The sequence below is a fragment of the Rhinolophus hipposideros genome (genome assembly GCF_964194185.1).
Source record: "Rhinolophus hipposideros genome assembly, chromosome: 5".
Lineage (NCBI taxonomy): Eukaryota > Metazoa > Chordata > Mammalia > Chiroptera > Rhinolophidae > Rhinolophus > Rhinolophus hipposideros.
In genome coordinates, this window is record NC_138051.1 from 16,803,400 (window position 1) to 16,830,989 (window position 27,590).

General features: G+C 33.6%; 1 protein-coding gene across 9 annotated transcripts in view; it reads right to left on the bottom strand.

The window, feature by feature from the left end:
- MIPOL1 (mirror-image polydactyly 1) overlaps positions 1–27,590 on the bottom strand; it is a 256,929-nt gene that overhangs the window by 20,094 nt on the left and 209,245 nt on the right. For 7 of the 9 annotated variants that reach the window (XM_081047457.1, XM_081047463.1, XM_081047456.1 and 4 more), the window contains one exon: positions 20,534–20,764. In XM_081047457.1, the coding sequence (XP_080903583.1) occupies positions 20,534–20,764 (231 nt within the window). Of the gene's footprint in view, positions 1–2,502; positions 4,715–20,533; positions 20,765–27,590 lie in introns of those variants that run through there. The other 2 variants (XM_081047460.1, XM_081047459.1) reach the window with 2 other exon arrangements.

The window sequence follows — 27,590 nt, forward strand, 5'->3', positions numbered from 1 at the left end:
CACCTGCCCTGCTGGGAGATGCTGCATGGAGAGCCCACACAGCAAAGAACCAAAGAAGGCCTTGAGGCCTTGAGCACGAGAGGAACTGCAGCTTTATTCTAACAGCCTGTGAGAAGTGAATCCTGACAATAACCATGAGAGTTAGCTAGAAAGAAGACATTTTCCAGTCAGGCATTGAGATGATTGCAGCTTTATCAAAGACACAGAGTCAGAGGACCCAGTTAAGCTGCATCGACCCACAGAAACTGTGAAATAATAATAGCTGTTTTAAGCCTCTAAGTTTGGGGGTAATTTGTTACACAGCCATAGACAACTAATATAAACCTCAAAACATTTTTTGCCCTAACCAACAAAATAAAACATAAAATCATGTTTTCAAATTATATACTTGCCAGGCTAATATGCATACATTAGATCTTTTAATATGACGCAAGTTCATTATTAGCAGGAAATACACATAGCAAACAAAAGTTCTGGCACAAAATATTGACCCATATGTGTGAATTACAGAGTTTTAAAACCTAAACTGATTCTTGGCAAGATGGTTCAATGAAAACTTTTGGAGAAAAATGATCTATTTTATTGGAAGGAAAAAACATACTAACTAAATAGTCTGCTTAAGTTATGCCTGGTATTGTAGACATCAAACATATTACAGGATGTTAGCTGGCCTCCTTCATATAGTCTAATGGTAAGATTGTCATGTGGGAGAATTGTAGGTTATCCTCTTTTCATTAAAATTTTTTACAATAAGTATAAGACACAAATGCCAAATACTTTTTAAAATAGACTTGTGAACAATTCTGAAGGATTAGCTGTTACAAGTTTAAGTCCTTCTTTGAGAAACTAAGACCTCAAATAGTTTTGCATAGTCCTCAAACTCATTTAAAAAATGCCTTTCCATTTCAACTCTGTTCCTTCCCTAGTCTTCCCAATCTCAATAAATGCTATTTCCATCTATCATATTGCTTAAGACAAATATTTGGACAGTCTCCTTAATACTCCGCATCCCATTTAGGAAGTTTACTGCCTGGATGTCACGTAGATCGCAAGTCCCACTACTGCTATCTCCAATGACAACCTCCTTATCCAAGTCTATTCCTTCTTAAGGAGTCTCTCGATTTCTACTCTTGTCCCACTGCAATTTATTCTCCACAGAACAGTCAGGGTAATCTTTTCAAAATGCAAATCAGAACATGTCCCCTGATTAAAATCTATCAACTACTTCCCCTGCCTGTAAAATAAGGTTAAGAAACAAAACCAAACAGATAGAAACTTTAACAAGGGTTACAAGGTTCTTCAAGATCTCATTGCATTCTGCTCCCTCTTCCTTATTTGTTCCAGATGCCCTTTGGCCCCAAAGATCTTCCTCCAGTTCTCCAACATGCCACTTCTTTGTTTTGGCTTCCATATGGAAGGCTTTAGCCCCTGGCTAATTCCTATTTATATTTCTGGTCCCAGCTTAGAAAAAAAAACCTCTTCCCCTAACACAAATCTAAATTAGATTTCCCTGTTATATTCTCTTATAGTTCGTAGAAATTTTTCCTTATTGCATTCACTACAATCTGTAGTTATATATTTAAATTTGTTTCCATATTTAATACTTGTCTTTTCTGAAAGTCTTGCTTCATGAAGTCAAGGCGCAGTTTGATTTTGTTCACCAGTGCCTGACACACAGTATACGGTTAAAAAATATATGTTGAATAAAGACATGAATAAAATTGTGCAAGATCCTGCTTATTGTAATCATAATTGGGAAAATATTTAAATCACAGCCTTTCATCTATTAGGAGTTTTCTCTTTCATGTTTTTTATTTAGAATGAAATACATTCATTGTTGAGATCTGAAAAAAGATCTAATATTTATATTTGGCATGGCTATTGTATCTCATCTATTTGTTACTTCAATCAATCCAATTGTAATGATCTGTACTTAGTTTTTCACTTTACAATAATTAATAACACATCTATGTCCAACAATTATAAATACAGCCACTTTCTAATAGTCAAAATATTTATTTCTGAACGTGATAAAATCTATCATGAAAACAGGACCAAAGCTATGTTATATCACAGAAGAAGTCTCATTAAAGACTTAGGCAGCCAGATGGGTTATCTATTTTAAACTTGGTCAAATTTAGTGAGTAATGAGATATTACATTAAGCAGGAATTATTTAAAAATGAGCAAGATGACATGATTGCTAAAGTAAATTATTTGATGCATTCACTTTATTACCTTCTAAACAAATTAATCAATGTAGAGATTATTGTGTTTAAATTGTTACTTAAATGCTATTTAAAAGTTTTTAATGCATTTTTTACACCGTAATATAATATAGAAAATGTATGAAGACTAATATAAAATTCAATTACTAAGGATACAAATTTTATTAACGGGTCCCAGTTTCACTCCCTAAACAAGAAACATGATTCACACTTATTAATTTGTTCAAAGATACAACTAACATGTCGCTCTTCAGAATAATTAAAATGTACTCCTAGAATATAAACATTTTTATTGTTTTACTATTCAATGGATTTATTATTCACAAAATTATGAGCAATGCTACAACCAATTTATACCACACAATAAATGATGTATTCTATGAAAGTCAAATGTTTTCAGAGTCAATATAATCACAACATACCTTTTTTGGATTCATGTGTTCACTTACAGTTTGCTTATAACTGCTTCACAGAGACAGGAGTTTGTATATTACAAAAAGGTTTTATTGATTTATTAATTACGGAATATACTAAGCATACTCAGTAAATTAGAAAAGTTAGCTTTGAAGCTAGTATCATATATCAGCAAGCTGAAGACTATTTCAGAGCAAAATCAGAGTGTTGGCACGGGAAGGACAAATGGTATAAACCGAACTAGCAAAAACTAATATTTGGTAAGTCCACTAACACAAACAAATCAGATCTCAGAGTTGCACACTTTGCTCAAAATGACAAAAATATTTACTTAGTATTTTAAAGCATACAGTCAATTATTCTATAATAAACTATTACATTTCCTGTTTTGAAAACTGTTCTTTTATTTGAAGATATGGAAATACTTTACCATGGAAAAGTTAATGTATGGAAATACATTAACATTTATTTAATATGCTATAACATACTTTTTCTAGCAAATGATCCCTTTTTTCAATAACTTATATCCTACTTTAACTAATTCAGGTAATTCATTTGACTTTAATGTATATCTGGAGGGTTGGGGCTGGTTAATAAATAATGAAAGTATTTTAAAATATGTTTTTGAGGAAATAATAAAATGTGTTGAAATTGACAAAGAATAAAAAGGGTATGGAAAAACTATACACTGGAATTCTCTCAAGCATCATTTTTTTCATTTTGTAATTTAAAAATTCGCAGGAGCTCATGTAGCCAAAAGTGGTAATGTCTGTTCTGAGTTTTCTTTTTGAAGCCAAAGCATAAAATTTTTGCCTTTTATTTCTTTACTAAGCCTTCTAAAATAGACTAGTCTGAGGACTTCTGAGCGCCTATGAATGAGCAAAGCGGGGGTTAGGCGAACATCAGCATGGCATGTTCATGACTCAGTCCCTCAGCTGATTTGCTCAGCTGATCAGAGCTGGTCCACCTGGTGTTTTTGAGCATAATAATTTTTTCTTTCTAAGTGGTAAACTGTTTAATTTCAACCCCTGCTGGACCACTGAATACTTAGAGGAAGCAGAAAATACACTGATGTCAAAATACAAATTAACGACGGGCATAAAGACAAGTCTGTAAAGTCACCTTAAGATTCTCTTAAAAAAAAACTAAGATAAAACATTGGAATAATAACAGTATGTGTTAAGTTTAGTTTTACATATATTGAAATAAAAACCAAGACACGCACAATATGCTACTTGTGGAAATATTCTAGCAAATGGAAGCTGAAAAAAAACCACATTATTATTTCATTTTAAAAGTAAAATGGTAAGAATTCCAAATATCATCTCACAAGCAGTTATTTAATGTCATAAAGTGTTACTAAATTTTTATCTACTTCTTTATATGTATTTAGTCCCTAAACAAAACTTAATATACCATTATAAAACTTAATAAATTATGCTTTTTCTTATATAATTCAAGGCAAACACCATACGATGTTACATATTATGAATATTAGAGATTGTACTTAAATAAAATTTATAAAATGATCAATGAAAATTATCTTCTTTATCTTATACTCCTCAAAAAAAAAAAAAGATGCCTAAAACTCTACCTAGAGAATATGTATTACTATTAAAGAGATTCAAGAGTCAAGAATGGTTGGAAAACGTTGCTGTAACATTGCTGAGGTTTTGGATCATTTTAAACCCAGAAAAGTTTCAATTAAGGACTGAATAAGTGAGTCACTGATTTTTATACTGCCAAGTAAAATGCAGCAAGCTAGAATAACTGGTTAGTTTTATTAAGGTATCTTATTAAGATGGCTTATTAAGCTACTCACTACTGTTTTCTTAGGGCTTTAGACTGATACTAAACTTTAAAATGTAGGATTCTTTCCTTCCCAACTTTCATAAAAGTTATATATAATTAGCACTGAATGAATTTTCCTAATGTCAACATTTCAAATTTTGATTAACAGGGAATACATATCAACCTTATTCAAGATTAATTCAAAAGACTGGCAACATCCTTTGGGAGACGAGTGGAGATAATACATCAATGCACCTTCAAACTTCAAACTAAGCCAGGGGCCTACAAAGAAAAGTAATATTCAACTTATTAATCTGGCATTGTCATAGCAATTTTCTCTACCGTATTTATCTTTGATTCATAAAAATCATATATTCTCAAATTGAAATCAACATTTAGGGTCTAGAACACAATCAGAACTCCAGATAGATATGGTAACTGATGGACACAGATGGTGGAAATAAAATAAATACAAAGCAACAGCTGACAAAAGTGGTGCAGGTAATAACCATGAAGTAAGAAACAGAAATTCAGACAGAGGTAGGCTTTCTGGACAGTATATAATTAAAAACCTGGCCAAGTTCCACAGGGTGGGAAGAAACACAGTTGTTCAGCTCCATTATATCACTATCATGTCTGAACATGAAACACCCTTCAGTAGAAATCATACAGGCTAAACTTACTTATCGTTATTATTATTATTTGAATGAGGGCAAACTAGGAATGTTTTTTTCCCCCTCCATCAGTATCTTTTTCATCTTTTATAGAGCATTCAAAGCTAGAACTATGGTGAGGTGAATTAGGCACTCAAATTAGATGAAAAATTTAAGGGAGTGTAAAAAAATTACTCATTAATCAAGATAAATATTTTATTGCAATACTTAAAAAAATCAAAATTAACACAAAAACTCTATGATAAACAAAATATCAAAGTTTAAAGAAAGGATCAATATCTAGTCTAATATTGATAAATCTCAAAGGCAAAACTTCTTTACGTTGTAGTGAGTTTCTTTAAAAGATGAATTTTGATAAAAGGTTGAATGCTTTAGGTCTATCTGCTATCATTTACATAAGCACAGATATTTGAGTAACAAAAATTTCTAAAGTAAATTTAATAATAAATCCTTAAATATTATTCGAAGGCACTTGACATCTTGAAACCCTATGTATAAGCCCTCTCTGATTTTTAAGTTTTAAACTCCTTGTGTATGCTAAGTAAGTTTTCTTAAAATGGACTAATTCTAGTACCTAAGTAGTTTCTTTTAACTCATTATATGTCTGATGGATGGTCTCTGCTTGAATTAATTATACTGGGGGTTAGAAAGTGGTGATTTTCTAAACCTGTCATTCTGTTTACATATATTAAGTGCCATTCTGTTGTACAAAAAGGGTTTCTTCCTTTCGATCTTCCATCTTTTCTTTAGTATTTTTACAGACTGTAAAATGTAACAATTAAATATTCTATAATCAAATACAATTCTTTTTTCTGATGTATAAATTGTCCCAAATTTAGGCAGTGGGAATCTTTTCAAGCTGGTTCCCTTGTCCTTTTGACATGACCCTATTAATCTTTGAATACTTCTTGCCCTCTGGCACAAAAAGGTATTCTAGACTCACTGTACTTTCCCTGCTACAGACCTAGGACCTTTGGTAACCTTTAATGGGAAATGGGGGAAATGTATTTAGAAACTCAAATCTGGGTGTTCAGTGTATCCATTGCTTCTAAGGCCTTTTCAATGGATAGAACTAAGAAAAAAAAATACTTACAAAGTCATGAATTTATATTGATAGTTTCAATTCAAATTTAATATTACAGCTTCACTTTTCCTAATGCCATTTATTTTACGGTGAAAATCTTGGCTCCTAAAAGTACTTACTTAATTGCTCAATCCAACAATACACATAAAACAGTTTCAAAATCTTAATAACAAGTAGTACAACTAAGGATGAGTACTCTGAGTTAAGTTTACCGTTTATTTGTATTTCTTTTTGTCCTTAAGACTATATGAAACTAAGGATGCATAATCAGAATCTGATGATCCAAAGATACTGGAATTAATCATTTTCTCTCTACAAGTATCTTACCAATTTGATATATAGTTAGGTACATTTATTTTTATTTGTATTCACTATCAGGGCTCCCACTTGACCTTTATTTTTAACTTGTTACTTCTTTATTAATCAGCTTTATTGAGGTATAATTTACATAGAGTACAATTAATCACTTTTAAATGAACATTTTGATGGATTTTGATATAGGTATACACCCACCACCATCATAATCACAGGGAACATTTCCATCATCTCAGAAAGTTCCCTCATGCCCGTTTACAGTCTATCCTTCCCTCCCCGCCTACTCTGACCCTATTGCAACTATATACCTACTTTTTGTAACTATAGTTTTATTTTTAATTAATTAATTACATTTATTGAAGTGGCATTGATTAATGAAATTATATGTTTCAAGTGTACAATTCTGTAATACATCTCTGTTGCATTGTATGTTCATGACCCAAAGTCAGATCTCCTTCCATCACCATATATTTGACCCCCTTTACCCTCTTCTACCATGCCCCTCTCCCTTACACTCCAGTAACCACTGAACTGCTGTCTGTTTCTATGAGTTTGTTTGCTTGTTTTGTTCGTTTGTTGCTTTCAGTTTTATATCCCACATGAGTGAAATCATATTATTCTTGACTTTTTCTGTCTTACTTATTTCGCTTAGCATAATCTCAAGGTCCATCAGTGTTGTCACAAATGGCAGTATTTCATCTTTTCTTATGTCTGAATAATACTCGAATGTATAGATGTACCACAACTTCTTTATCCAATCATCTGTCAAAGAATACCTGGGTTGTTTCCATGACTTGGCCACCATAAATAATGCTGCAATGAACATAGGGGTACATATATCTTTATGGATAAATGTTTTCAGAATTTTTGGGGTAGAAACCCAGAAGAGGGATTGCTGAGTCATATGTTAATTCTATTCTTAATTTTATGAGGAACCTCCATACTGTTTTCCACAGTGGCTGCACCAATTTACATTCCCACCAGCAGTGTATGAGGGTTCCTTTTTCTTCATAACACTTGTTATTACTTGTCTTGTTGATGACAGCCATTCTAACAGGTGTGAGGTGGTTTTAATTTGCATTTCCCTAATAGCAGTGAAGTTGAGCATCTTTTTGTATATCTGTTGGCTGTTTGTATGTCTTCTTGGGAGAAGTGTTTGTTCAGGTCATCTGTCCATTTTTTACCGGATTTTTTTTTTTTTTTTTTGCTGTTGAGTAGTATGAGTCTTCATATATTTTGGATATATTAGCCCGTTATTGGTTGTTTGCAAATATCTTCTCCCATTTGGTTGGTTGCTTCTTTTTTGTTATTGTTGATGGTTCTTTTGCTGTGCAAAAGCTTTTTAGTTTGATCTAGTCCCATTCATTTATTTTAGCTTTTACTTCCCTTACCTTTGAGGTCAAATAAACCCAAAGTCCACAAGATTAGTACCTGTACTTTCTTTCATGCAATTTATTGTTTCAGGTCCTATATTTAGGTCTTTGATCCATTTTTGAGTTAATTTTGGTACACGGTGACAGATAGCAGTAGTTGCATTCTTTTGCATGTGGCTTTCCAATTCTCCCAGCACCATTTATTGAAGAGGCTGCCTTTTCTCCTTTGTATGTTTTTGGCTCCTTTGTTGAAAATTATCTGCCATATACATGTGGGTTTATTTCTGGGTTCTCAATTCTAGTCCATTGTTTCGTGTCTGTTTTTCTGCCAGTACCATGCTGTTTTGATTACCATCACTTTGTAGTATAAACTGAAGTCAAAGAGTATGATACCTCCAGCCGTGTTCCTTTTTCTCAGGATTGCTCAGAGTCCTTCATAATTCCATATAAATCTGATGATTTTTGTCCTATTCCTTTAAAAAATACCATTTGGGATATTAATCTGTATATTGCTTTGGGTAATATGGCCATTTTAACTATGTTGATTTTTCCAATCTATGCACACAAAACATCTTTCCATTTCTTTGTGTGTTTTAAATTTTTAAAAATAATGTCTTGTAGTTTTCAGTGTATAGGTCCTTCACATCCCTTATTTAGTTTATTCCTAGGTATTTTGTTCTTTTGCTTGCAATTGCAAGAGGAATTGTTTTTTTCATTTCTTGTTCTGAAATTCTATTGTTAGTATATATGAATGAAATGGGGTTTTGTACATTGATTTTGTATTCTGAACTTTACTGTATGTGTTTATTGTTTCTAATAGTTTTTTTGGTGGAGTCTTTAGGGTTTTCTATATAAAGAATTATGTTGTCTGCAAATAATGACAGTTTTATTTCCGGCAACTTCTCCTCTTTCATTTCTGATTTTATTTGTGTATTTTCTCTTTTTTCCTTAGTGAGTCTAGCTAGGGGGTTTGTCAATTTTATTAATCTTTTCAAAGAACAAGCTCTTTGCTGCATTAATTTTTTTCTGTTGTCCTTTTGTTCAATGTATATGTTCTTTTCTATTGCCCTTTTGTTCAATGTACCTGTTTCTTTTTTAAATTATATTGGGGAACATTGGGGGACAGTGTGTTTCTCCAAGGCCCATTAGCTCCAAGTAGTTGTCCTTCAATTTAGTGTGGAGGGCGTAGCTCACTGTCCTATGTGGGAATCGAACCAGCAACCCTGTTATTCAGAGCTCGCTTTTCCATTGTATATATGTACTATTTTAATATTTTTATTTTACTTTAATTTCTGAATATGTAAAATATATACAAGGTTCAAAAGTCAAAACTACACAAAAAGGCATGATCAGAAAAGTTTCACTCCAATCCCATATCTGCATGTATTTCTCACCTACCTCCAAAGGTAGCCATTTTCATTATTAGTTCCTGTGCCTTTTATTTTTATTTCTCACATAAAAGGTAGCATATTGTAAGTACTAGATTTTTTCCACTTAGCAATATCCTAGAGGTCACTCAATATTAGTTTTTAGATATCTCCCTTACTCTTTTTTTGTTAATGGTTACACTGTATTGCTCTATGTGCCATAGTTTATTTAACTACTCTCCTATTTATTTGTCTTTTTTTCTATTTGCTATTAAAACTAATATTATAATTCTTACATTGTTTAATATTCAGGATAGATTCCTAGAAGTGATTTTCCTTAGTCAAAGGGTAAATGCATATGTAATTTTGTTAGACATCATCCAGTTCTCCATAGGGGTTTTTATCATTTTGCATTCTCACAGTAATGTATAAGAATGCACAGAATCCTCTTTAGTTCTAGTTTCCAAGGTCTACGTGAAGAAACTTTTTCCCGTTACATGGTGTTTACATTATGTCTCTGAGGCTAAAATATTTTTCTCACTACTTCTGATTCCAACCAGGTGGTTATTACTTTTTTTAAACAATGTAAATAAAAGATATTCTTCAGTCAATAGCTTGCATATATAGAGCACATTATACTTTTCAAAGTACAATGGTACCTCGGTTTTTGAACGTCTCTGTTGGGGAACATTTCGGTTTACGAACGCCATAAATTTTACAGATCTATGGTATCATTAGATAGTAAAATTCATGCTAAATTTACAGTATTAGGGGTTGATTTTAAAGGTCTGGAATGGATTAATCCATTTTGCATTATTTTCTATGGGGAAACCGTGCCTCGGTTTTTGAGTGTTTCAGAACTTGAACTATCTTCTGGAATAGATTATGTTAGAAAACCGAGGTACCACTGCACTTTTACGCTTATGTATCTTATTTGATCCTCAGAGCCATGATTTGAAGCAGACAGGGAAATAATATCAGCTCTACTTTCAGATGAGGAAACCGAGAAGAAACACATTTAATGATTTGTACATACCTAATTGACCACAGTCAAGGGTCCTATTAGTTCTCTGATATTTCTACTAGGTATTAAGTTTCTTCCCTTATAACTTTTAATTCTAGCCTTTTAATTTACTTATGTTAGTGTCACACACTGATTAAAGTATTTGGAATACAGACTTACTAATTATATGTCCTTCACAAATAGTAGGAATATGAAAGCTATTAATCATTTATCTAAGTTCATATTTTAAGCTTATTTTGGATAATTAAGCTAATTTGCTTGGATTTAGCTAAAATTTTTTACAAACTATAAAATGCTAACCGAGTCTTATAAATAAAATTTATTCTGGAAAAACACACCAAATTTTAAAGTAAGATTTAGTTATGTAAGCATAAGTAACAAGTTGAATACAGTGAAATATCTTTTACTATATAAACAATTACTATGAATTTCTATCATCTTAGAAAACCAAATGCAAAGTAGCAAAAATGTAATTTCAAGACTGCATTAAAGTTCAAAGGCTTTCTTTGTACTAAATAATGTCTCTGCATTCTCTGTAAAGGTAAGGAAAAACGTTCTATTCCAAGTAGAAAATATTTTGGTCTAATGTTTTAATTTGATTGATTTATCTTTGAGAATGGCAACATATTTATCCTGTCAGTTGAGCTTCAAGCAAATATTAAAGGGTAACATAACAGACATTATATATATACTGAGAGTCTTCAAACAGAAGCAATGAAATCAATGAGGGTAACTATACACCCCAATTTTGGGCTCTTTTTCAAAATGTAAGCTGTTTTCTATAAAGCACAATCTACGTGTGTCATTTATTTTTGAAGTTGAAAAATAACAAAAAGACTTTAGACCCACATGTAAAAGGTACTCTTTTTTATCTTTTTCTGAGACATTGACCTGTATACTCATTTAAAAATGAACACCACATCTTTAGTTATTAAATCTTTGTTTTGATCTATTAGTATTCACCAAAGTGCCATTTTATAAAACCTCACACTGAATAGACAAGGCTGGAGGTGACCATCTGCAGCTTTAGAGTCTGCATTTGAATTGATGAAAAGAGCTTTGTGTTTTCATTGCCAAGTTTGATTCTTCCAGTCATTAGGCATTCCCCTCAGATCCCATCAATGAAGCCTTACTCTCTTACACCCATGTGTTAAATTCTCTTCTCCTCATGGTTTCCTTTGCCAGTTCTACTCAAGAATGACGACTGGGTCTGAGCCACATTCTTCTCACAGCTGTGTTAAAAAACAGCATCAGAAAGTCTTCCTAAAACCCATACGTATATCTGGTCAATTCTCTGGCTTATGGTCACCTCACATTGTGGTGTGATTATACAGAGATTCATTCTTGTTCTTAAACTGTGCTACTCCCATCATTCCGGGAAAGATTAGGCCCTCCAGTTAGCAGTAGAGAACTTCTCAGAAGACTGATGTGAAATACACACAGCTCAGAAGGCAGACTACTTTAAGGAGGAAGATGTTTCATGATTTTAAATATGTTTATATGTTTTTTTAAACCATTAGGTAGCTCGTCAAATGGTAACATAAAGAGAAATAATATATGCTTTCATATGCTCTTAGGATACTGTCAAGTGCAGCAAAGGAAAATGTCAAATAATGATGATGTTCCAAGAACTATTAGTTTGAATGTTATAAATGCCAAAGCAGTAAAAAAAATAAAGTAAAATAAAATTAGTGAGGTTAGTAAGAACTGAAGAAAAACACTGTTTCTGTTGAGTTGTTCAAAAAATATAATAATAATAAAGAAAGAAGATGCATCTCAGCTGCTACTATATACTATGTTATTACAGAATGACTTGTTTTCTCTTTAAATAAAAATGACCAAGAATGAAGTTTATTAACGGACAATGTTTATGATTTCACTATTAGACAGTTACATTGAAATAATTCTGTATTTATCATTCTGTATTTATCGAGGGCCAAATTTATGCACATGGGCAACTCTGATCAAGTGGAGAGAAATAACCAGACATGGAATCCTAGATCTAAGTGAAATTTGTATTTCTACTTGCTCTGGGGTACAATTTAGGTTTTTTTTACAATTATATTTTGAAAATAAAACCTATACCAAGTAAGGAAGTATCCATCAGATTTTAGATGAGTATGCTGAGGATTTATTAAAAGAAAACCAGACCCTGATATATACATTTATATGTATGTACATATAAATATATATATAGACATTTTCTATATTGACAGATAGATACATTATATCTGAGCTTCTATATGCTTAAGAATAGAAAAAGCAAAGGAAGAAGTTCTGAGTGAATTACCTAGTATAATGAGATTGAGCAACACCCAAATAAGAATGATGAAAAATTCTAAAAATCTAATTTCTGCAATAGCTTCCCTTTCCCCTTTACTACAACAAAAGTATTCTAAAGTACACTAGTGGTTAGTGCTATTGTTTCCTTTTCAAGGAAGTTCAAATCACATTATATATTTTATATTTATCAATTCTAAAACTATTCTCAGGTTGTCAGATGAATTCTCCTATCTTCACAGAAGTACGCAGAAGCTATGTAGCCTGTCCAGGGTTAAACAGCAAGATAGTTTTTAACTACAGCTAAAAAAAGCACCAAGGAAAAGGATAGTTGTGAGATCATATGGCCACTCTAAGAAACTTACGTTTCATACGTATGTATGTGTGAAAATCACGTCTCTGAGGTATAAGAACTCGTTGTGTTTTTTCCTAAACCTGTCATATTCTAGTTAAAATGTACATGACCAGCTTTAGGTGGATCCTATAGTTCACCTAAAATAATAGGAATTCCATCTCTGATTTTTATTTTATTTTATTGGGGAATGTTGGGGAACAGTGTGTTTCTCCAGGGCCCATCAGCTCCAAGTCAAGTCACTATTCTTCAATCTAGTTGTGGATGGAGCAGCTCAGCTCCAAATCCAATTGCTGTTTTCAATCTTAGTTGCAGGGGGCGCAGCCCATCATTTCATGTGGGAATTGAACCAGCAACCTTGTTAAAAGCTTGCACTCTAACCAACTGAGCTATTCAGCCTCCCCTTGGGCAGCTCATCAGCAACTCGTTGTCTTCAATCTAGCAGCTCACTGGCCCACGCGGGAATCGAACTGGCAACCCTGTTGTTCAGAGCTCAGGCTCTAACCAACTGAGCCATCAGGCCACCCCTGCATCTCTGATTTTTAATTACTGTAACACTGGGATTAATGAAAAACAACAAAATTCCTGCATTTTATTTAGTCTTAAACATATTCACTCTCATATTCACTCTTTTGTTCTTTTTCTTTCATTCCTCTCCATCGTGCTCATCTGAAACATGTTTTTTCTACATTAGTTGGCAGCAGTGTATACTAGCCCAACTAGAGATCACCTAGTATGGAAAGCTAGGTTCTGATGAAAAAGCAGATCAAATGTAAGAAGCTGAGTGGTAATTTAACTTTTTAATCCCTACTTTCATGTTCTCATGATTCATTCCATAAAGTTAACTATAAAAGGGAATTTATCAGGGAAAGTACTGATTTGTAGGTTTAGAGAATTCCCTTTCTTCTTTAGCCTGGATCCTTTACTTTCCACTTCATTGGAATTTCTCAAATTCTGGGTTAGGCTCCAGTTTTAATAGTCCTATCTTAATCCTTCCTTGGTAAAAAGGAATGAACGAAACAATTAAAATGATGTTTCTTTTTCATGTCAAAGTGAGATATTTCCTAAAGCAAGGTGTAAGCCCAATTTCTTTAGTTTTTATAAAGAAATGAATACAATTATATATGTATCAGACATGGTACATATTGCTATATAATAAAAGTAACTCTAAAGAGACCTACTTTATATACTCAGTGGATGCGAAAGGTGATCCACTATACAAATATGTAATGGAATTACATTTTTAAAATAAAATACACACTTGTTTGATAGAGTGCAACAAGACATGTATTTCATAAGTTCAATATGTGTTTAATTTAAAGACGTTATGATTTACAAATCTAGAATATTAAATTCTTAAAAGTATATCATGTGTTCAAGAATAAAAATTAAGCATGTTAGATGCTGCTTATCTTAACAATGATTGATAAGTAAATAGCTAAGTAAATAGAAGTCATCTGAGTCCATTTTCCTTCTATAAATGACAATAAAGCTATATCTAATTAGATCTAGATTTAGAATGTATCTTCTGGCTGATTGGGGTGTTCAATTGTACATAAACTATCACAAATAAATTAACTATTTAACTTTTTATTTGCTGTGGTATGTTTTATATTTCAGAGAGCTTTTAAATCTCAAACAAAAATATTCTGAAAAGCAAATGAAGAAAAGTTTTAAATCCTCTCATTTATTAGTAATAAATCAAAGTCAACTTTCAACATTATATTAAATATTGTTTTAAACCTTATGCTGAGTTGAGAATTTATGAAACTTATTCTTTGATTGAATCAACAAGTATTTATAGGTTCAGACATATCTAATATTGCCATGCAACTTACAGTCCAACCAAGAATTTATAGGAAAAATATCACAGGTAAAGTTGGCAAGAAGCAGAATAATTTTAATGAAAAAAACCAATGCAATTATAAAAAATTCACTGGTATCTTTCATATTAAATTCTAAGAATATTTAGCACAATTATTTTTCATTACGGTTAAAATCAGATTGTAGAGTCAGAACAAAACTTTGGTGAAGTCTTTTGATGAAAATTGTAGGCTTTTCTTTTTTAAAAATAAGAATAGCAGGCTTTTTTTCTTTTTCTTTTTTAAATCAAGAAACTGTGGAAATGCTCTGTTCCCCTTCCCAGCACCCAGAGTCATCTATCCTGTTTTATAATTCAACCTGCAAACAGATTAAGCAGCTGAGTTTGTGGAAAGTATGTTTGCTCTACGCTAAGAACCCTTGTGTGACACTATGGTGACTCCCCTGACACCTCGAAGAGAACTACAGACAGTTCTTACTCATCAGCAGGGTAATCAGGCTGAGAATTCACAATTTCTTTGTAACCTCAACTTCCTCATAGAAACCAGTATTTGGCCACAGTCAGGACAGACTTTCTATTAGCTTTACATGTTGTTCTTTTTTTTTTTTTTTCCTGTCAGTACCACTCAAAGGATGCAGTATGTTCTATATTTCATAATGAAATGTTTTATACTGATCTTTGATGTTTCAGCTATTCAATTAAAAATTAGCAGAACACATGCAAATCTTAAGTAATTTTTTTTTAAAAAAGGAGAAAAGGAAAGAAAGAAAATTGTAAATAGTTGATTCATTTTTTCTTGAAAAATATTTTAAAAAGTGTACAATTTTTCCTACATAGTTTTGTCCAATATATTCATTATACATTACAATTTATGAGGGAATTTGAATATCAGTGTAAGTCTGGCCCACAGTAAAGACAACATGTAACAAAAGTTATTTCACTGAGAAACCCAGATCTTTGATAGATCTTCTGACCTTGTAAGCCTGGTTGTAAATACTTTTAAGTAACTATGTGTAATTCAGGCATGTTAAGCATAGTGGACTGTATTTTTAAAATCCTTTGGAAAACTTTCACTCTTGGCCACAAGATGCATATCTGTAGATGGAAAGACAGAAAATAAAATACAGCATAAAGAGCCACAGAGTTTTAAATCTCTTGTAATAATAAAAACATCGATTAATGAATCGGTGTGTCAGTGTTCTCTTTAATAAATGAAGATCATGGATAGTCCTTGGCAAAACAATTAAGAGATTTTCTTATAAAGTTCCCATGCTCTTAACTTGTTCTTTAGTTCCCTCTACTTCCACATGACTCTCCTAAACCAAATGCATCCAGGATCATCAAAATAGCATTCTATAAGCTAAATCACAATGTGCTCTTCTTCCACAAGCATGTACAGTTTTTAAGGAGACGTACATAAGGAGAGTAATGCTTTACCCAAGGAAATGGATTTTTGCTGGTGAAACTATAGGCTTTATGACCCCTGGGCCAAGAAGCTATTTTTGGGTACTGAGGTCTGCTATTCATTTCATTTTACCCTATAAGTGACTATATGCCTATAAATATTGGCTGACTTATGGATGGTAATTCTGTATGACTTTCCCTTTCAGATATACTCTTATAGGTTAAAAAATTTAAGAAATATTTGACTCTGAAAGAAAATAAAACATACATTTAAAATTTTACATTTACTAGAAAAAGTATATGGTCTCTCTCCACTATTACTGAAGATTTCAGGTCCTTTAAACGTAATTAAACTTGATGGAAGTTGGTGGTTAGAGCAAGGGTTAACAGCTGATCACTAGGAAGTAAAAGATCCCAACTCTGAGGAGAGGGAAAGGATGGAGGTGCCAGTGAGGGGAGTTAGGCGTGAAGGGTCATATTCTTCTATGACACTGGTAAGCTCTGGGTTCTGGGTTGGGATAAAAAATTTAGATCTAGGGCTTAAAGCAGATCAGAGCACATCTGAAATTTTTCTGTGTATTCCTGACCTGAACTGCTATTACTTGGTTCTGTCATTCTATCACACTATTAAATTGTTCTAGTTCATTTGTTCATAAACATTTACGGAGTGCCTACTCTACAGAGAGCATCTATCTGTGCGAGTATTTGGAGGACACGGGAATTAAAAGGTGAATAAAACACTGTCCTTGTCTTGGGAAAGTTCAATGATGGGTAATTTTGCAGGGAATGGAGTGGACAGGAAGCAGATATACAAAACAATAATAACACCTAGATGATTAAGACCTCTAAAACGGTATGGACTAAGTACTATGAACACAATAAAGAATGAAAAATTAAAGAAACATTGTAGGGGTAATATCTAGGCTGGACTTCAGTAACAAAAATTTGACCAGGTACTAAAAGGGAGGAACATGTTCTAAAAAAAAGAAAGCATGTGCAGGGGTTATGGGAGGAAATAACACTAGAAAAATGGGAGAAGGCTAGTGACAGACCTCATGTCATGTTACGTTATACTTTAATTTGGAGGGGAGGAAGAGCCCCCGGAAATTTTTAAATAGAGAAGGTAATATAACCTGATTTATGTTTTAGAAAAATCAACTCTAGTGGCAGTGAGAAAGATAAACTTGAGAGTTACAGGCAGGTAAACTAGTTTTATGATTATTTCAGTAGTCTAGATGAGGGGATGAGGAGGGCCTGAATTAATGTAATTAAAGAGATGGATGGAGGGATGGAGGGGAGGGAATCAGGAGATATATAGGCAGTAGACAAAACAGGGACTGATGGCAAAGTGAATGCAAATGGTAAGAAACAGTGAGGGAACAAGCTCAGTGCTGAAATAGCTGAAGACCATTAGCTGAGACAGGAAATACAGGAGAATGGGGAGGCTTTATTTTCTGGGGAGTGATTTTCAATTAAAATACTAGGACAACACACAGAAGAGAGTGACAACTTTCCAGGAAGTTGGAGAAGACTGCAGAAAAGAGGAGATTGAACTAGTCTTGCTAATTTGATGAATATGATGATACTAATAATATAGTTTATAGAATGCTTACAATAAAGTGACTGGCACTGAACTAGGCATTTTACATGCTATCCAGTTTATTACTCACACCAACCCTGCCTGTAAAGCCAGTATTACTGACTGATTTTTTTAACTGAGGAACTTTTGCTTCCAAAGGTTAAGTAATTTGCCCCAAATCTCACCGGAAATAAGTAGGAAAGTAGGGATTCAAACACAGGTCTGTCTGACTAGACTACAAAGCCTGTCGCTATCCTCTATGCTGCACTGCATCTCATATGATGAATATGTTTCTCATGGGGGAAAAGGACAAAAGGCGCCAAGCAGAGGTTACCAACATATATAAAGGCATTCAGACTTGAAAAGGCAGAACCCTTCTGAACAAGGACATAGTGCAGTGTGGAGTGAAATGACAAGAGAAGGAGGGACGATGCAACACTTATTGTTCTAAAAGCATTAGATGCATTATCTCATCTAATTCTTTTAACATTATGAGCTAGGAATATTATTGTCCACATCAGCATAATGTTTTGAAATAGTATGTCCAAGTTCAAATACCTATGCATTCTGAATCAGAAGCATGAGGATTTAAACTACTGTGCCATACTGCTGAAGATACGGGAGGCATCTTTACTTATTTTTTTTACCATGGTCATATATTAGTTTCATAATAAAAATATAATTAGAAATGGGTCATTGAACTCAACAGTTAGGAAATTATTGGTCATTTTAAGAACAACAATTCCATATAAGAGCTAGCCATAGTGTATTCAGTAGCAGAGGAGTAAACAGTAATTGAAAAATTTGAGATAGTTAATATAGATCATTTATTCAAGAAATTTGGTTGTGAAGGAAAAACGGAAAATGTGGATGTTTTTAGTTTCAATTGTAATTACTGCGTGGAACACTAACATATTTACAAAGGACTTTCAAAAATAACTGCTAATAATAGAAATTCTAGATTAGACTGAGAATGAATGCTAATAACATCTAACCGAGTAGTATTATAAATTGGTTTCCTTGAGGGTTATCCTCTTAAACCCAATAAAATAAGCTGATGTCCACATTAACTGCAATAAGATATGTCACCCAACTGAGGGCAATTAAAAATGAAATACAGTGGATTGAATACGAAAAGAAAAGCCTAATATTTCATCTATGTCTTATTGCTGGAAATCAGAATAAAAGACTTAACATTTAAATGAAAATCTAACATTTAACTGTTATACGCGACATAGTTGTGGCACTTAAACAGTGTCCATGAACTGGTACCACTCCATTGAAATATTCGGATCTGTGTGGTTCAGGGTAAAGAATAAGGACAATATAGTAAGTTTTACAAAAGGTGAAACTTAGTGAATTTAAAGAGTTATCTGAGATGATGTTATTTCTGCTTCCTGGTGTACAAACTTATTTCTTTTACAAAATGATAATGATAGCTAATGAGATCTGAAAAAAAAAAAAAAAGGTTAACATTTCCAAAGATTTTTTTTTTTAGAAATCTAATTGCTCTCTGGGAAACACTGTTGTAGGGAATTTTAGTTATGTATAGAAAATAAAGGGTGACATGTAAAGGATTACGTACACAAAAATGTAAAAATAATTAAACTTGAAATTTGTAATTATTTGTAAACTTTAAGTAAACAGAGCTAAATTAGATCCTGAGTGTCAAAAGTTACTGATTTGTAATTTACAATGAAATGGGATCTACCTATATATCTTGGTGTTCTTAGAATATTAATGTACATTGTAAATAACTGGATACAGTTTCTGGCTGAATATAAACCTAATCTTTAAATCTACAAAAAATATAATACCATAAATCACACATTTCAAGATACACTTATAATAAAGATTACTATGCATTATTCCTACTCTGTTTTAAAACAGTCTTGACTGCAGATTTACCACACCTTTGGTTTTTACTTAAAATATAATTTCAGGGATGCTGGGGAAATGGTTGAGAAGACTTATTTTCAAATACAAAGTAGTGAGAAATAAGAAACCTTGCAGTTAGCATTACTTCTTCATACTGTGAAACTGAAAAAAAAAAGTTAAGGACAAATGTATGTCTTAGAAATTGAAGGTGATTAGGTATGTGAATGATGTAATGCTGTTAACAATACATAAAAGAAGGGCTCAGTTTAAATGACTAGTTTTATTACATTAAAGCTGCTTTGGAAATTTCTGCTACAATGTTCAAGTCCCATAGATTAATGTTAAAGTGACTTCTTTGCCTGTTATTTGTTAACATTTTGCTGGCTATCCTAAAGACTGACTGATTATGCAGCTTTATTTAAATTTTAATAAAAAGGCAAAGACCACCGAAAATAAACAAATATAATTATGCACTGTGAAAAGCTGTACTGAATACTTCAGAAGAACAACACATGCAAATTAACTTCACTGTACCACGTTCTGTGTACCTAGAGGTCTCAGATTACAATGTCACAGATGATCTCAACTCAAGCAGGATTATAGAGAAGCTAAATGAGTTAAGTTGGTAACCGGACTGCCTCTTCCCTTGCTCATAACTTTATCTAGTACCTACGAAATGATTTTAATAGCATGGCTTTCCGGAACCGATACCGACCAGTTATTCAATAAATGGTCTCTCAACAGTAGCTATGATTCCCAAGTAAATGGCTTTTTGACCCCAAATATGGACATGACAGGCAGTCTGAAAAAGTTTATCTGGCTCAATGTACTTTTGTCTTAGACTATTAGCAACATGCATAATAAACAATGTATTGTTTCATTGTCAAAAGAATGTTTTTGTTTTGGTTTGTTGCATGCTTTTGAAATAATGCAAGGTCACTTTACTCACTTCTGCACTTTGTCCCTGGCTGCCTGGGAGGCCTCCATGGCGCGCTGAAGCTCTGCCTCGGTGTTTGCCCGATCCGTCAGAGCTTGCTGCAGCTGGGCAGCCAGTTCTTCATTCTGTTGTTGAGTGATGGAAACAATGTTCTCTCTACTCTTTAAAGCTTCTTCATAGGTACTAAGGGTATGGTTAAACTGATCCTTCAGATTTTCTTCTTGGGATAAAGATTTGTGTAAACTGGGGAAATACAAAAATAAGTAAACATAAATCTGTAGGCTGACTGACCAATAATCCATTTCACACAAACATCTCCAGTTAGAAATATACATTACTGAAAATCAATAAAGACATACTCAGATGGTTAAATGAAAATAATTTTTATATCGCAATCTTCTACATGATAATTATTCCATTTCTCTAGTTCTAGGTTGAAACCGACCCAGATAAATGATTATCTATGCTACCAAGGCATACTGAAAGATCCTGCAACATGTTAATTTAATTATATCAGTGTAAATATTACATTCAATTTTCTTTAAAAGGAACAGAAGAGAATTGAAAAAATGAAGTATCGCTAGGTAAATAAAAGAATATAATAAGCTGACTGCAAAGAACTGAGAAGAGAAAGGGTGTCATCAGTTTAGTAGATGTGGGGTCTACTCAGCTGAGCACTTAATGAGAATGAATGAGATGAAGTTTGTACAAATACCAATCACCCTTATACAAAGCATTTTCTACTTGTCATAGTTGAGATATAAATGAAGTTAAAATCACTAGTCAGACTGCACAGAAATAATATGTATTCAGACATATTTTCTTTTTGTTAATGAATCTTATGCCAAATACATCCACTCATTAAGTCATACAGAGAAATAGCATATAAATTAAGACTAAATGAATGCAGAAGAAAATTCAGACAAATAGAATCCTAAAATGCTAAAGGTCAAATCTTTGATATGTCATTACACCTACCACCTGAGGTTATTTTGAAATGGCACCAAGCACCTCACTCAATTAAATAAAGACATTTTGAAAATATAAATATTTAATAAGGGAAATTTAAAATTCACACAGGAGATGTTCCTTTTTTATTAAATAAAATCATGTCAGTATATGCATACAAAAGAAAAGTCGATGGGAGATTTGAAGTAAAACAACCTAACTGATAATGTGAAAGAAAGTAATACAACTCTTAAAGACGCAAAAAGCTAGTCAGGGAACTTTAGCGCTGCCTGAATATCTAGTCTGAAACTATTTAAAATTATTTAAACTAATAATAAATTTCTTCTTTTTGCTTAAGTAACCTATAAGCCTCTCCAGTGTGCTCACTTTGGAGAAGGTGACACACAGAAATAAGACAGACTTAAAACAGGGACAGTCAGCATTCCAAAGGAAATCATTCCAGGATTCAAATTAGTTCTTAAGAAGAAAGAGCGCTGCTAAACTGGTCAATTGATTACTCCATATACAATGAGAATGGTGTATAGTGCCTGTGGGGACAGAGCCAGGAGTGCAGTTTCCAGGCTCTCGCCCTCATGTGGAAAGGTGCTGGCTCAGGTAGTAAATGGCCATCAACTATGACTGGATGGCCATCAGCTGTGGCTAGTTGGCCGTCAGCTGTAACCAGTGAGCCATTGGCCACTAATATAATTGCCGTGGCTACACTACCAGCAAATGGGGGCTAGCAAGGGCGGAGTGTGGATTGCGGATAGTGTGGCTCCTGCTTCTTGTGTCTCCAACCCAGCTGTCAGCGAGACTATAGTGGTATGACTCCCCTATGGATGGCTCCGTGGGTGTTCCTTTTTGGCCTCACCATGTCCTGCATTCTTATGTGGGAAGTGGGAGCTGAGACCCTGCCTGACACCCCGGCATGACAATGCCCCACCTGTAGAGTGTAAAAAAGAGTCTTTCTTTGTAGTTTTCACCTTATTATTTAGCTAACTGTTACTTCATTTCTTGTTTTTTTTTCTATCAAGCCAGATGTCTAAAGACACCTGTCTCCTGCCCATTTTCCTATTTCTTTCTTTGTCCTTTCACACTTTCTGCATCCCTCCTATTCCAATTTACAATTTCCTTCAGTCCACCTTCTTTGTCTATTTGAAAGATTCAAGAAAGAAAGAAAAACTAAAAACAAACAAAAAACAAAAAAACACTGCATGCCATGAGGTGCTATACGCCTTTCAAAACACAAGTCTGTTCTTACCTTTAAAACATTATTAACCAGAGGCTGGACATTAATGAATGCCAACTATAATTTTATATATATAATGTGATGGTTCGGTGTGGGGTCGGAGGGATGGTGGATGGGGGGGGGGGTTCACAGTGTGAGGGATATGGATGATGAACGTCTAAGTATTACCTTGTTTTGTACACCTGAAACTAATAAATAAATAAATTTATGAAAAAAAAAAACATTATTAACTTACATTTTGTTAACTACCTTTTAAATTACACGATGTGCACAAATTTAAAGTACTCAGCTTGACCAAATGAAAAGAACAAAATACAGACCAAACCCAGAAGGTACCCAGTGTTCCCTACCCGTTGATTCCCCTCCCCCAAAGTAATCACCCGTCCAACCTCTATTAAGATTAATATTGCTTCTTTTCGAACTTTTTGTCTGCCTTATTTCGCTGAACGTAAAGTTTATGAGATTTATCCTGTTGTTGCATGCAGTTTATTTTTTATTGCTATGAAGTATTCTGTTACACAAAATCCCACAATTTATTAAACCATTTCACTATTGCTGCTATTAATATTCTTGTACCTGTCTTTTGATGGACCTAAGTTCCCATTTATTCCCAGCTTTATTGAGATATAATTGATGTAAGTACTCATTTCTGGAAAAGAATTTCTTCATAGCGTTTATGTATGTTGAGATTCAGTAGATACCGCATACGGTTTCCCAAAGTGGTCATGCCAACTTATACTCCCACCAGTGATGTACGGGAGTTCCAGTGGTTTTAACAAGCTCCTTAAAAGGGATGGTCAGTCCTGTCAACTTTACCCATTCTAATAGATGCGCAGTAATAGTTCATTCTGTTAATGTTGTCTTTGGGTGAATGTACATTCTTAATTTTCATGAAGTCCAATTTATCATTGTTTCTTTAATGGCAGTGTTTTCATGTCCTATTTTTAAACTCTTAGCCTACCCCATTCCTTTATAATTTAATCTTACAGGTATGGTCATTTAAAACTCACAGTAGGCTGTCTTAGTTTGGGAATTCTGCATTTAAAACACGATTCAGTACCCTCTAACCAATTAAATGTTAAGAATTAATAATTCATCTTTTAAAACATTATTTTTAAGGTTAAGTTATCCTGACTTAATTCCATAATTGTTGATCACTTCCTGCTCTTCTATCATTTAATCTTCTTTTTTGGGGTCAAATTTATACTCGATTTTGGTTTTTCTCAGATGGACCTGTGACTGGGACTCTGGCCTCTGAAGGGTCAAAAAGCTACTCATCATGGGGTTCACAGTGTGAGGGATATAAATGATGAATGTCTAAGTATTACCTTGTCTTGTACACCTGAAACTAATAAAAAATAAAAAAAATAAAAAAAAAATAAAAAATGCTACTGTAAAAAAAAAAAGCTACTCATCATTCAAAATGCCTTGGAAATCTTTCAATTTCCATCAAGACTTTCTCAAGTAGAAGTAGTAGCTGGAGTGAGCTTTTAAAAGATAAATCAGATAATGTCCTGATAATGTCAGATAATGTTAATATCCTGCAATAGCATTTCAGTATACGCAGAATAAATCTGTAAAAATGATAAAAAAACAAATTACATATTTTAACTCAATAAACCTCACAACAACCTAGGTGAGAAGTCTTGCCAATATTACTGATGAAGAAATTGAAACAGACAGGTAATTTAATTAACCCCATACACCTAGTAGAGCCAGAATCTGAACCCACAGTCTTTCCGCCTGGGCTGCAACACTCATCTCCACTTGCCCTTGAGCTACAAAGCCCTGTATCTTCCGTACGTCTTCACCTTTCAGCCAGACATTCAGTTTCTCAAGTACATCAAGCTTTTTCCTGCCTGAGGCATTTGTTTGGAATGCCTTTCCCTCCTGTACCTGACAAATGCCTGCTTGGATCCAGGAGGTCTCAGCACAAATACTGCTTTCTCAGGTAAACCTTTTATGACTCTTCAATCTAAAATTTTATGTTCCCTCCTTGTTATTCTGTCACATTAATCCTAATATTTTCCTTCTTAGTAATTGTAATACTTTGTAGTTTTTTCACTTTCATCTTGTGATTTTAGTTCCCAATTCCAACATATTAATATTCTATTTACATAGGGTAATTTTATTTTATGGGAAGAAATTGTTTTTTAAGAACTTCAATAAATCAAAATGTTTATAATGATAAAGGAATTTTCTTATAGGAATAAAGGTGAAGTAGAGGAGACACAGTCCCAGCATGTATAACCATTGAAACACATTTTTGTTTTAGTGCTGTTTTCCCTCAGAGTTCTGTCCCTAAATTGACAACAAAGCCATATTGTTTAGCTTTTTTTTCACAGGGTCATAGTACATTCAACTTCTTTTCAAAGTTATTGATCTTCAGATGCATTTCCAGCATGATATAGCAGCATTCAATTCATGGGCGCTTAAAGGACATTGTGTGGGGGAAAATTTTAAGTTATAGTAAGAATAAATGATAAAAGAACAACAGAAGAGCCATTAAACCATTCTCAGAATTCCCGAAGCATGTACCTATAGTGTGGCTCACACAATATTGACATAGGATGGTCACAATCTCTGATTATCATGAAGGAAATGAGGGAATATTACAAAGTTTCAATTCACTCTTCCAGTTTAAAAATTATGTAATTCTTAATGAACTTAATTTTTCTACTTTAGCATAAAAAGACTTTAAAAATATTTTTACCTACCCTGCTTCCCCGAAAGACCTAGCCAGACCATGAGCTCTAACACATTTGTTGGAGCAAAAATTAATATAAGACCCGGTTTTATATAAGACCCAGTATATTATATTATATTATATTATATTATATTATATTATATTATATTATATTATATTATATTATATTAATTATATTATGAAGACCCTTATAGTAAAATAAGACCGGGGCTTATGTTAATTTTTGCTCCAAAAGATGCTTTAGAGCTGATCGTCCTACTAGGTCTTATTTTCAGGGAAACACGGTAGTACTTTCATATTATCATAATTCAACTCCACATCCAATGAGACTTCACAGTATCTCCTGTGCTGCTGACCACACTGAGTTTAGTAGAGGCCAAGGTGGAAAACGCCCTTCAGTGGGCCTTATGCCAGTAAGTAGCATGGAACGGATTTCCTTTCTGCAGTGCGTCTGTCTCCACATCAGTGTCTCCTGGTCAATTCCCTCAAGTCTGTGGTCCTGATTACTATCCTGGTCCCCGACTCTCTGTACCGCCTCAGCTTAAAATATCTTGGAATTTTCAGGTTTAGGACCCACTTTTAGGTTTGGCTTGCAGATATTTATATTCTCTGCAGCTTGTCTGCTTACCTGCTTGTTGAATTCTCTCTCTCAATTGTCATGTCACATATGAATTCAGCTTATTCTTGCAACTAGTACTTTTTCATTTATGTCAAGTTGTGATGCTACCTTTCCTGGCTCCCTCTCTTGTCTCCAAGATCAGCTATTACTTAAGTCCTTGTATGAGATCATTTTACTCATCATCCCACAATATGCACTTACTCTTCTGCTTAGTGCTACTGGTTGAGCAATTACTGTAAATAAATGAAGCCTATTTCAAAATAGTGCTATTTTTAAAAATTGAACACATATTTTTGGATTAAAAATTTGGAGGTAAAGTACCACAGTACAGACCAATACTTTCTGTTTTGGTTTTTTAAAACTTTTTTTTTATTGGGGAATACTGGGGAACAGTGTGTTTCTCCAGGGCCCATCAGCTCCAAGACATTGTCCTTCAATCTAGTTGTGAAGGGCGCAGCTCAGCTCCAAGTCTAGTCGCTGTTTCTCAATCTTAGTTGCAGGGGACGCAGCCCACCGTCCCATGTGGGAATTGAACCAACAACCTTGTTGTTGAGAGCTCGCGCTCTAACCAACTGAGCCATCCAGCTGTCCCCCAATAGTTCTTCACTAGGAGTAATTTTGTCCATCAGGGAACATATTGCAACAATGGCTGGAGACATTTTTGGTCAGAAATGAAGGAGGAGGGGTGCTACTAGCATTTAGTGGGTAGGGGCCAGAGAGGCGAAGCATCCTACCTACACTGTAGAAGACAGAACCCCCCCACAAACCAAGAGTTATCGTCTAATACGTCAAAAATGCCAAACCTGGTATAGATGAAAAGATGTTGGGTTTGGATTTTGAAGTAGATTCAAATTTTTCTACTTTAGTATTAAAAGTAAGTTTCGTTATTCACTCTGTATGATCTTGGGAAAATACCCATTTGAGTATTGATTTCCTCAACCCTAAAACAATGAGAAAAATATCATGGAATTAATAGGAGAACAAAATGAGGTGATTTATCTATGTGAAAATATCTATCACAATACCTGACAAAGAACAGGCATTGATACATGTATACTTTTTTAAAGAAATAATTAACTTTGTATAAAATCTTATACAGTACTCAGACATTTTACAAATTCTTTGATGGAAAACAACTGCCTGTTTCTGCAGGTTTTTCATGAATTGGGAGAGGTAAACGAGTTTTCCTAACCTTTATCACTTACTGATAACATTGTTAAATCATTCTGGAAAAAAAAAAAGGCAGGTTTGGCTTGTTTTTACTGAATTAAAATAAATAAAGACAAAGCAAGTATGAAAGGCAGAAGTATGTGCCACCTTGTCCTAATTGCACATTTTCTGAGAGGACAGTGGCTGGTTTTACTTCCTGGTTTACTGCATCAATTAATTTGATCTGAGTTTCTGACCGATCGGATTTGCCTTCTCTCTGATGAACTTCTTTTTAACATTTCTTCAAGTTAGGTGTACTGATGAAAATTCCCTGAGTTTTTGTTTGTTAGAGAAAATGTTTATTTCTCCTTCACTTCTGAAGGATAATTCCATTGCG